This window comes from Triturus cristatus, chromosome 2_1, assembly GCF_964204655.1.
Source record: "Triturus cristatus chromosome 2_1, aTriCri1.1, whole genome shotgun sequence".
NCBI classification, from domain to species: domain Eukaryota; kingdom Metazoa; phylum Chordata; class Amphibia; order Caudata; family Salamandridae; genus Triturus; species Triturus cristatus.
The window spans coordinates 1164485980-1164498892 of NC_140581.1; the positions used below are offsets into that span (position 1 = coordinate 1164485980).

General features: G+C 42.2%; 1 protein-coding gene across 2 annotated transcripts in view; it reads right to left on the minus strand.

Moving 5' to 3' along the window:
* DGKQ (diacylglycerol kinase theta) overlaps positions 1–12913 on the minus strand; it is a 1093519-nt gene that overhangs the window by 157635 nt on the left and 922971 nt on the right. For both annotated transcript variants that reach the window (XM_085636612.1, XM_085636613.1), the window contains exons 11-12: positions 2788–2842; positions 672–733 (exon numbers count right to left, since the gene is read on the minus strand). In XM_085636612.1, coding sequence (XP_085492738.1) covers positions 672–733; positions 2788–2842 — 117 coding nt within the window. The remainder of the gene's footprint in view (positions 1–671; positions 734–2787; positions 2843–12913) is intronic.

Here is a 12913-nt window from a genome sequence, read left to right on the forward strand (position 1 = left end):
CTCTCAGTTCTTACATTACTGGGCTGCACCACTTCTTTTTTTGCCATTAGACTCTCTGCTTCCTTATTGCTGTTATCCAGGCCGACTCTTTCTCCACCTCTTAGGTTTTGTTTACATATACCTTTTGATCTCTCTTGAAACCCATACCTTGCCCCAAAACACCCTGCTTACCACCAACCCTGCCCCTACTCCTACTCACAGGCTTCCCTCGGTGTTGTCTTCGAGTCCTCTCACGTGACGTTCCCCCCTGTCCTGTCGTCTGCTGGGTGTCATGGGATAAATAGCAAAGCACACGAAACAGACTAAGCCTTTCTTTCGAATTCTTGCAAATCCTAATGCTTTAGAAAAGTTGTTGTTTCTTTTTTAAGAACTGAACCCATGATTCGATAACAGGCCCAGGACATTTCTGATACGGAAATAGTTAGACATTCATTAAAAAGTTTTTCGACATTTTGTTATTTTATGTCAAAGGAGACTCATTTTCCAGCAAGGTTTTTTTTTTTCTGATTACTAAATCTCATCACTTTTTGTTCCGCGACACTCACTGTCACATCAAATTTCATGTGCATGGTGTAGGTATATGTACACATGACAACAATAATAATAACTGTAAAAATAAAAACACTATAAATCTCAAATCTCCAAGCGTCCCCACTTCCCAGACAGGTTACCTTTCGTATATCTCGGAGTCTGGCAAGGAGTAACTCCTGTTCTTTCAATACTGTTCGTTGCACTGGAAAAAGTGGACACAAACGTATTTTAATACACAATAATAGGAGCTTGGGAAACATTTTCTATATAATTCCAATGAGGACTAATTGTGATGAATGACACTGTTAAACACAACCTGTGTTCCAAGAGCAGGTAATGATCCCTCTGTTGGATTGCTTCACATAAATATGTCTAATGTGTATTTGCATGTGTTTATATATTTGCATATATGTCCTTTGAAAAGATACAGCAGATGCGCATTGCAAAATACATAGCTCCATTGCACATACATTATCTGAGAAATTCAGCTTTCTAAAGTTGTGTCAAATAACAAAGCATACACACAAATGTAAATAGTCTTAACTCCTACCTGTCGCTATGACAACACGAATACTTACACCAACAGTATAGAACCTTTCTGTTTTCAATCACAATATACTATGGTACTGCCAACAACGGTACATCCGACACTTTTGATACCATTGATCAGAAGATCCTCCAACAACAGCTAAAATATTTTATTATTAAAGATAATGACATCCAGTTGCTAGATTCGATTATCTCCAACAGGACAAAAGAAGTCTAACTGGGATCCTTCTCCTCTCTTTTACACCCTTACAATGGGGAGTACCACAGTGACCGGCTCCGTCTCCCCTGTTATTCAATCTCTATGTTCCACCATTAGCCACCGTTCTCCTTTAATTTAATGAAACCACTTTTCTGTGCTGATGACACTTAAATCCTCATTGTTTTTAACAACGACCCAAGTCATTCAATCTGGGGGTTCCATCTACTTTTAACGAGATCTGTACCTGTCTGGGTTAAAATGGTCTCAAACCAGCCCTAGTCAAATTGGACATCTTTCCTGGCTCCAATAAACGAAACCACTCTTGTCGGGAGATTGCCCTCAGCCTATATAGTTAATGAGAGATCTTGGCCTAATCCTCGACTCTGAAAACAAATTGTCAATGTCATTAAAACCTTCTCTCACCAGCTGAGAGCCCTCGGGTGAATCATGCCATTACACTCCTTGACTCATAAGATCATGGTAGCCAATGTCTTTGATCTCAGAAAATTGAATTCAGAATCTAGCAACCTTTACCAGCTCCACAGGCTACCTGTCGGGAAAAGTATCATTTGTAAGCCTTGTTCCACAATGTCTTAAATCTTTCATGAGGCTGCATCTAAATTTGTTATCGATAAATTAAAAAAATACGTATCTACAAGAAATCTCAGATCCAGTAATAAAGATGCCTTTGTGACCCCCTCGAGCAGTTACACCAAACGGGGTGACAGAGCGCTCAGGGCCCGGGGTGCCATCCTCTGGAATGAAATCCCTCTATAGATTTACCATCTGCCATCCCTAATCTAATCCATTAAAGTCTTCAACTCCTGGCTTTTCACTGGATGGTAATGTTCAGCCCCTTGCTTGATAACTCTGTTCTCCCTGTGGAGAGCTGTGCTCAATCAAAAACCAGTAAATAATAAATAAATCATTGAGAGAACAACGTATTGCATATGCCATTAGTGCATGAAGTTAAGGTGGGGAATCACAAACTCACTGAACGTATGCACTAACAAACGGCTAGGACTTACCAAACCGATTCTTACTGTGCCCTTAGAAGACAATTTCATGTAAGGGGGTAGGGGCTACATGTGCTCAGAAATGTTTCTCTTGAGGCTTTTTATCACTTTAAAAGGTTTAACATTTTAGTCATTTTTTAAAGGAGTAAACAGAAGTGGCTTAATTGCCACTTTTCTCCATTGTTTAAACTGGATTAAATCCCGTTTGGACAAAAATCTTAAATGGTAAGCCTTTTAAATGAAATGATGCTGCTGAGGGGCACACTTAAACGTTCAGATATCATACTAAGAGAACCAGAAGCGCGGAGTCATGGCACATTAAAACTAACGCCCGAGCGTGCGCTCTACCACTTTTCTTTTTGCTCCATGTGTCATGGGTTCTGTGGACAGTGTTCTGAAAAGGTGGGGGCTCGTGCACCAAACCCTATCCAAGAGACCTTTCCCACTCACTGTGTCACAAAGCCAGCAGGAAAAAGCATTGTGTCATCTTACCCTGCTTGCTTCCCATTAGTACTTCCACCAGATTGCAATTCTTTTGGGATTGATTCTGCAAATAAAAAATAAGGATAAAACTCAACATCATGGGAATGAACAAAGTGTACCACACACACCCGACGCTCAAACTTTGCCATACAGAACGAATCTCCTGCCTCACCAGGCAAAGGGACATTGTCTCCTGGTGGTCTCTGCACTCGCACATAAAGGCACATACATACCTGTAACATGATTCCTGGAAGTAACAATTGCTTAGGGACGTGCAAGGGGCATGAATATTGATTCATAACTGTGAATACAATGCAGTACCAGCATTATCAGGTAACATGCATAATAGTAAACCTTGTATTACAACGTATGTTAAACTTTAGAAAGATTACCGTAAAACCTAACAATAACAGAGACAAGCATTGGCATAGCCAATAGGTCTCGCTTTTGGGACCTTATAGGTAATTAGCTATGCAACAGTTGCATAACTAATAACTTATAAGGTCCCAAAAGCGAGACCTATTGGCTATGCCAATGCTTGTTTCTGTTTATTACTGCTCTGTAGTAATGGCGGCATCCGTGCTTTAGCTTAAACATCTTAAGCTAAAGTCGGGTGCCGAGATTGCTTCAAAAGTAAAGAATTGTCTATTTCTTTACTTTTGAAGCAATCTCTGCACCCGACTTTATCCTAAGATGTTTAAGTTAAAGCACAGGTGCCACCATTACTACATAGAAGTAATAAACAGAAAAAAAAAGAACTGGCTCACGGAGAACATTAATGAGGCGTGCGCGCCCGCGCACATGCACTGTAGCTCTAGGCTGGCCATGGTAGCACTTTTTTGAGCCCTCACAAAAAGTCTCGCCAGACCAGCGCATGCGCTGGGTCAGGCGAGACCTAAAAAAAGGGAATAAATACTCAATTATTGGAAAGACAAGTTTTCAGCTGCAGGCTAAAATAGTAGTTTTTTGGCGAGGATCCCACAGTCTGGATGCTGCTGTATAAAAAGCACAGTCCCCATTCTGGTCCTAGTAGTTGCACGCAAGAACTGGCTTGCCGTTCCGAGGAAGCGTGAGAGTTCATAGAAGAAAAATGTATTGGCCAGAAAGGAGACTGATCCGAGATATAGGGCGTTATGGACAACTGTCATCACCTCAAAGGCTACCCAAAATCATTTGAGTAGCCAATGTATAGATCACAGCCCTAGTGACACATGCGATCTTCGGGTAGTTATTGTAAGCACTGGCGCTGCAGCATTCTCAGCAAGTTGCAGTTGATTTAAGATGTTGCCTGGAGATTCAAGCTATATTGAATCAGTGCAGCTAAGATGTGATTCATGGCATTTACTACTGGCCCATGACCAACCAATCAAGGGGGAGGATCTTTTTAGAAGGTGAAGGTGGGTGAACAGATGCTGCCCAAATTCGTGGATTGGGCTTCAAGGAACCGAACGCTGTCACTGTCAAAGGATCTGGGGTGTGGAGATAAGGTCCTGTCCCTTTTCGTGACCAATGACGTAGAGATAATTAAGATCTTGGTTTTGGTTGGATTCATTTTTGAGGAAATTGTTGGAGGTCATTGGCCACCCACCCCCTGACAATGGTGAGGGCTTCAGTTAAAGGACTCATCTTTTGAGCGGGGAAACTCTTGCGCACTCTTTAGGGTAAAAATAAGCCAAGTATCTTCAGCATACATGTAAACACATACCTCTGCATGGTTGAGCAACTGGACAAGGTGTTGCATGTACATTTTAAACAAAAAGGGGCGAGAAGACTGACCCTTGCTGGACCACACAGTCTATGTTGTATGCTTTAGAGGATTATGAGGGAAGAGTGACCACTTGTGATCTCACTGAAATGAAAGACTATATCCACTTAGGACCAAGCCAGTGATACCCATTGCTCCCAGGGTTCTAAGCAGGATATTGATGTCAATTAAATCAAACGCGGCCAAAAAGTCTAAGAGAGCTGCCAGGCCAGTTTCTCCTTTCTCAATGAGATATCAACGATAAGAGGGCTGACATGACTACCAGCTCAGTGGCATGCATGGGACGAAAGGCTCCTTCATGCCAGTCTATGCGGTTGTTAGATTCTGCCAGTTCCTGAAGTTGATGCAGGGCCTCTTTCTCCATGCATCTGCCCATGTAAGGTAGCAAAGAGAGTGGTGTAATTCTGTTGACTTCCAGGGGCTGTATTACGCTAAAGGTGCATTTTTATTGGTTGCAACTGGTGCACCTTTTAAAAGGACGCTAGGCGTAAACAATGAAAATGCGCCCTATTACCATGAATGTGCTGCCCCCAGGGCAGCTGCGAACTCGCGCTGCACTGGTGGCAGCACATTCCTGTGAAAAACGAAGTGGCTGCTTGAAAGCCGCTCTGTGTTTTCACTGTAAGGGGGATTAGAGATACCCTTGCAGGCGGATGCAGTCACTGACTGCACTCGCCTACAAGGGGATGTCTGGAGAGTCTATAGGACCCCCTTTACCCCCTGCAGGGGGCTGCTCTCAGAGGATGCACTGACAGTGTGCCACCTTTTAGCTCCCGACAGCTTCTTCGCCTCTGTGCCCACGTCTGTAATACAGCGCGGGCGAAGAGGCAAAGGAATTTGCTCATTTGCATGGGGCAAAACACCCTCTGCAGATAGCGCTGACGCTTTATGTCCACCAGCACTATCGGTATTACAGAAGGGGCCACACAAGCATCTGCGGCCCCTTCTGTAATACCAAAGTGCTCAAGGGGGAGCATTCTCTGTAATACGGCCGCAGGGTGGCATTCTTTATCAAAGGTCTCATTATGACGGAGCTGCAGAAGTCTGGAAAAATGCCATGCTTTAAAGAGCTGCTAAGGAGAACAAGGGACACCCTAGTCACATGGATCCAGGGTAAGTATTGTATGAACAGAAACAATGGTTTCTGTGGACAATGTAATTAATAGAAATGGAAATATGCACAATGGCAATAGGAAAGGGTTACGTGGATGTCAGATAGAGATGAAGAGACCATATACCACAAGATATTTGTAAACTCAAAAAAAAAATTATTTATATACATGAAACATCATACTTGCATTCAACAAGGTGCATAGTGTCCCCAGTAAACATGTAACCTACAAAAAATGTGACCATTGTGACATAAAAAAATGGTTTCCAAAATGACAAAGTCGACCATCAAACTAATATACAATGAACACAGCCTTCTAATATAATAATAGAGACTGGCGAATGGTTCGCTGTAGGTTTTGGCGGCGACGTTTCGACCCCCTGGCCACAACATTGATGTTGTCATTTTCCTTATTAATTTTCAGATGTCCCCACATCACTAGGTCCCGAAGAGACCCCTTATTGTTAAGGGGGTCGAAACGCCATCTGCAAAACCTAAAGCGAACCATTCGCCAGTCTCTATTATTATATTAGAAGTCTGTGTTCATTGTATATTAGTATGATGGTCGACTTTGTCATTTTGGAAACCATTTTTTTGAATGAGGAGGCACAAGCTGTCAGTCGTGGTGATAGAGTGCCTCTATGGATCCCCCCCAAGAGACGCTCTAAAGAAAGATAATGTGGTGCATAATGTTTATTCTTCCAACTATTTTTGCTCAATAACTCGATAAACTGGAATGAGAAAGTCTTTCGACACCCATCAACTCTCTACATTTGCTTTAAGCTATTATGTTTGGGAGAATCTGGCAGTCTTACCTCCTTCCTAGTGGCAAATCTATATAAGCCCCCAGGGAGAAACTTCGACCATTTGTTGAGTACACTTTTTTCATATATTCATGAGATAGCTACCATGGAAGAATGCCACTTAGTTGTATTAGTGGGAGATTTGAATGCGAAAATCTCGAATTCTGCATTGGAGACTTATGCCAATCCAGATATAGAGGAAATCTGGCATATTTCAAATTCTCTACTACCAAAACAAATAAAAACGGACAAACGGGGTTTTCTCTTGCTTGATCGTACCAGAAGTATGGATATGGTCATTTTAAATAGTAGGGTACCACTTGATAAAATAGCAGAATTTACTTTCAACTCCCAATATACACAAAGCCTATTGGACTACGTGGTTGTCTCCTACCAAATGTTTGGGGCCTGTGAAAATGTAGTGGTATCTCCGTCAGTATGGAGTGACCACAGCATAATAGGTTTGACAATAGCCTTTAATCTACCCGCACTGAATCAAGGGAACTTGGACCAGGGCTCGGTTATTTTTAATAAAGCTAATGGACGTTCCTTTTGGATGCCAAAAAATACCACAGAGGTAGGTGTGATAATGAAGAAAAGTCACGTAGAACAGCAGGGCCTTGTTTCCGCAAACTTTATAAAGTCCTTCGAGACCCAAATGAAGGAGATAAAAAAAAATGTAAGTACTGAGTCAGTTGGCCCCCCCAATCCAAACCAGGGTTTGCCCTTGTTGAAAGTATTAAATCAAGAAATTAACCGTTTAGTCTGAAAACAACATTTACAATTCTCCATTGGCAAACCACAGGAAATCAATCGTCTTAAGCGAGCAAGAAGTCTTTATAAATTCAGAGAAAAGAGAAGGGAGTTTGATGCCAAATGGATTGGGTTGAAGGAAGCCGCAAGAGCCAAAGACTCAAAGAAATACTGGCACCTGATTGCAAAATATTGCGATTCAAGACAGAGGGCTATCCCTATTCCGATTCCAAAAAGGGAGTGGGTGGTCTATATTTCACTATTATATAAAAATAATGGTTCAGTACCTTTTCTGATGCCCGCCATAGAGGAGTCTTCTTTTTGGTATATGGTCCTCCGTCAAGGGATGAAGTAGTGGGTTACATAAAGAATGCTAGAACCTCCGGCGCACAAGGGCCGGATGGAATCCCGATAATGTTAATTAAAAAGGAGCAAGCGGCATGGGGAGCTCTTTTGGCGCCATTGTTTAAATTCTGCTTTTGAACGATTGATATTCCCTCCTCTTGGAAGGGGAGTATTATAGTTCCTTTGTACAAAAAGGGCCCGAAGAGTCTACCTACAAGTTTTAGACAGATTGCGCTGTTGGACGCTTCGGGCAAATTATTTGCAAAAAGTATACTCTGTCATCTGCAGCAATGGGCCAATGATCAGAACATCCTACCACCAGAACAGGCTGGCTTTAGAAAGAATCAGGGAACCCTGGACAACATCGCGGCTGTCCAGACCATCGTGGAGAAATATACTTTCTCACGAAGCATGCCAGTTTATACGGCTTTCATTGATTTGTCCACGCGTCTGATAAAGTGGATCGTCAAAAGCTGTGGAGAAAGCTTTACCATCTCGGTATGCCACACCATCTCCTGGGCCTCTTGAGAGAATTACATACAGACACTTGGTGTCAAGTGATGATGGGAGGCCCGCAGGGTCTATCTTGTAGGATTGAGACTGATAATTGGCTTAAGCAAGGCCCCTCTTCTGGTTTCCTTTTATATATATATATATGATCTCCCTTGAACGTTAAATTCAGTGAGGGGGGATGCCCCTAGAATTGGTACATTGTTCATCGGTTCCCTACTATATGCAGACGACGTTGCGATTTTCGATTTAACTCCTATTGGCTTGCAATGTCGACTGGATGCCCTAACTAATTATGCAGAGGACCATTTTTTGAAAGTTAATATTTCCAAAAGCAAAATCTTAGTCTTCCACAAGAAAGGTCAAGGAATAAAGAAAGGGTATAAGTGATTGTTGGGGCATGAAGAACTAGAATTGGTTGACTCATATTTGTACCAGGGAAAGGTTTTTTAAAAAAATGGGGGAGATTCAGAGCATATCAAACTGTGTGTTGGTAAGGCTGCCTCCCAAGCCAGAGCTCTAAACAGATTTTATAAAACCTGTGGGAGACGCCATTTTAGTCATGTCCTGTCAGTATTCAAGGTTAAAATTCCTCCTTCATTAACGTATGCTGCAGAAGTATTGGATAATAACTACTGGCTCGCCTTTGATAAGGCTGAAGGCCGGTTCTTCCGCCAAATTTGTAATTTAAATTCTCTGGCTGCCCCACATGCTCTACGCTAGGAATTTGGTCTAGTCTCTTCTTATATTTTATCTCTGTCAGCGGTCCTGAGGTGGGAGAATGCTCTCTTTTGGGGGGATGAGGGCTCTCATAGGGCCTACTTGAGAATGGAAATGTTTGACAAACTAAAGGATCAATCAAGGATCAATCAGCATTCTTTAGATCATTTGTTTACGCAAATGACATATTTGGGCTCAGTTCAAATAGTGATTCACCCAAGTCTGCGCTGAAGTCATTCTTAAAGAAGTCCGCAAGCTCAATTAGTATGGCAAGAGATATAGTTTTAAGTAAATCTAAGTCCCACAATGAGGTGGTTTGTGGGAGTGCCTTGGGGAAAGGCCACAATATGGAATCACCCACATGGAATTAGAAGACTGATGCTTCTTTTGAGAATTAACCTATTGCCCTTAAGAGACGTTACTGGTATCTGGGATAAAATCCCAGGAGAGTAGAGAGTTTGTGAATTATGTCATATACAAATCCAGGATCTCAATTATGTGTTATGTGTGTGTGTGTCCGGAATTACAAAGGGCAAGGCGTATGTTTTTAAGATCATCATTTATTAAATGTAATATTCATTCTGCTCAGGAGGCCCGAACATTTGTTTTATCCCCACCAAATGAAATGGTCTGTTATAGGATATTACAATTTTTTAAAACTTTTCTGGCTATTTATTAGGAAATGTTTAAAAATCTAGCTATTGGGTTGTAACGTCTAATGGTTGGATACTGAAGAAGTTTGCACTGTATACAAAGTATGTCTCTCTTTCTTCCCACTTTTTAATCTACTGTTGTATTTTTTTTAAAAAGGAAACTTTTTTTGTATTGTATTTACAATATGTCTTTTTTATTGTACTGGTGTATTTTTGTGGACCTCCGTAGGAGTTCCTTAACAAATAAAAATTGAATTGTAATCATTTTTTAGGTTCTTTTTCTGTGCTCTAAAATTATGCATTCCTTATTTCATCTCCATCTAGACAGTATTCTTTTTCTAAGTGAAAGAAAAAAGATTTGCAGTCCCATTGTTAGGAAGTATGGAAGAACACGTAGTTATGCACGAGCCACTTTACTTTCAGTGAAGTCTCTACATATATGAATTATAATTGCAAAATACATCCTGTAATTACAAATGAGGCAGTTTTAATAATATCTTGACTTTTATTGGCTGTATCTGATTTATTATTGATTAAAGGTATCTAGATGCCTCCAAAATAGATTGAAATTATGAAACAGGCTTGGTAATTGCAACATTAATGATGGAGTCCAAAATAGTAGAAAGTGTCTCTAAGGAAAAAGACAATGCTGCCACAAAGGACTTGTGATGTTGGTATTTCGAATTTATGACTGTTGACGTTCAGTGACAACGCGAAAGAGTTCTTTAGAAGGGTGGGTGGCATAATGAATCCTTTCTCAGCTCTCATTTTGCTTTCTATGAGACCCATACAGAGTGGTCCACTTGCCTATCTGAGGTGCAGGAATCTCCTTTCGATTTCCTTTGAACTTCTAGTTTGTTGTATTAGTTCACATGAAAACCAGAGAAATGAAACGTGTGTGAAGCATGTCATGTATCAAGAAAAGAAACAGCACTCCAGGGAAAAATACTAAAGCAGTGAAAGACCCACAGCAAGGTATATTATAGAGAATAAATATGTAATACACGAATGAAGAAAGTCAGGTAAAGGTGGAACAAAAAGAAAAACAATAGTCAATGGAGGGGAAATTACGTCCTGTGACCCATTTGGTTACAGATCAGGTATTTATAATACCAACCAGACAACAAGAATAATAAACGCTTTTGCCACATGAATTGTCTAATCAGTTAGCAGTTTAACGTGAATGAGTGAAAATACAGCACCAAAAATACCGTTATGAAACTGTCCACTAGAGGACAGCAGTGCACCAAGAATACCCTCGCACACGTTCTGAGAGAGTCAGATGACAGCAGCATCACATCAGTTATCCTGCGTGCTGCATGCTGATTCTCTGTGAGACTGTTGCTAGGGTAGAAGCACTACTACCCAGAAGGCATTTTGTAAATCTTCAGAAATGACTTCTTAGAATAAAGCATGCGGGCACAGAGACGATGTAGGTTTTATTATCAGTTGAACTCTTGTCTCAAATACGTTCTAGTCCTACAGAAAAACTAGCGAAAGGAACTCTACCTGTGGACTGCCAACTCCTCTATCGAAACCCCTTCAGGCTTCTAAGTGCAGGTCACGAAGCGCCCATTATTAGTTGTCTCACCTCTTCTATATTCTCGAAGTGAGGGTCTGTAGTTCGCACGGGTACGTCTGTTTAGGGTTCAATTGGCTGGTATCCCTAATCCTTTTTTAGGTCGAGCCTAGACAGCGCTTGCGCGGACAGGTGATCTGTTGTACGTACTTAGTGGGGTCTGATTCCTCCCACACTTTGGATTGGCTTTTGAGTGTTTCTTTTAACAAGCATTTGCAATGCAATTGGTCTCGCATTTAGGAGAGTTTGAGCTACTGGCATTGTACATGACAATGCCTTTTATTTATGTGGTGTTTTTAAAACCGATAAATGCAAGGCATTGCCATGTACAATGCCAATAGCTTAAATTCTCACAAATGCGTTCTGTGCCCGTGCTATAAAGATTTATTTTAAAGCGTTATGAGAGAGCGTGGGTTGCAGGCAGGACAAAGCTATTTGAGAAAATAGTAGGAGGCTGTAATTAAAGCCTACTGAGTAACAACACACGTAACAGGTGGTGCCCTCAGGGGAGGGTACAAAATAAGACAAAGCGGTACTAAGGGAGGGACTACAAAGCCTATTGACCAATTAAAAACACACAGTTTACAGTGGACAATAACACAAGACAATGAAAAATATGGGCAGAGTGTTGGCGGCGCTTCATGTCCATACCTTAATACAGCATGCCTCGCAGAGCAGCGCATGTGCTGCCCAGGCTCGACCTAAAATAGTATTTGATGCCCAAATGCCTCAGCTAAGAAGCTTATAGGAGCAATTGGCTCTCCACTTGCTTACAATTGACAGCACCGATTATAAACTGTAGAGAGGTTTATCTTGCACAGAGGCACCACATAGGAAATTACCCATCATTAGTCTCCTCAGCAAGCAACATCACTGGCATCCCACCAAAACCAACTTGAAAAGGAGAAGCCAACAAGAGGAGATCACTTCACTTCCCATCATCCATCTGCACAGGAAGTGACATCACATCCTGCCTTCTCCTTACTGCAGTCATCTCCCCAGGGCACCCCAGGAAAGCGCGAACTCAGACAAAAGCACCGACTGTTTGTGCCAGAAACACCCTGCGTCACCCAGCCCCGCACACCTTAAACCCCAACACCCACACCGAGATGCAGACAAGCCAGACAGTTGCATATTACTGGCACTACACATAGACACAACCTTGTACACGCCCCACTAACTACCGCGCACACCTCTTTAACTACAGAACACACATTCTAACTCATGCTCATTAAGGCTCACTCAGCATACTCCATGCACTAGACGTCGCAGACCGCATCACCTATGACAAGCTTGATACCCTCCTCATCACAAAAACATGGCTCACACCCACATCATCACACATCCTAGGAACCATCTCCACACAGGCTACAGCAGCCATCATGTGGACTGTGCACAAAAGAAGGGAGGAGGCTTCACTATCATCCGTAACTCAGCCTGGTCCTGCACCTTATGTAAGTAATACTCAACGCCAAAGGCTCCTTGGGCGTACAAGAACATAATTGATGAATTATCGGGTGGTCTCACCACCTCATCTTTCAGACACACCCACACCACCCTCTTGGGTAACTTCACCTTCCCAGAAAACCAAAGCACAAAAAACTTAAGAGACACCAGGGGCATAACAAACACCCCCGCAGCCCCCGCGGTGCGGGGGGGCCCCCAGTCTTCAGTAGGTGAAGGAGGCCCCCTCAGCTCTTCAGTAAAGAGCTGTGAGTGAAAGGCTTGCTCTAGAAAGCAGGTGCAGTCTGCAGCCTGCTCTGAGCTCCTCGCGCTGACCCAGGGCAGGACTGAACTGAAGAGAAACAAAGTAACAAGTTACATTGTTTCTCTTCAGTCAGAGCCCGGACGGAAAAAGGATGGGGGCCCTGTACTCTTCAGAAACACGCTTTCAGG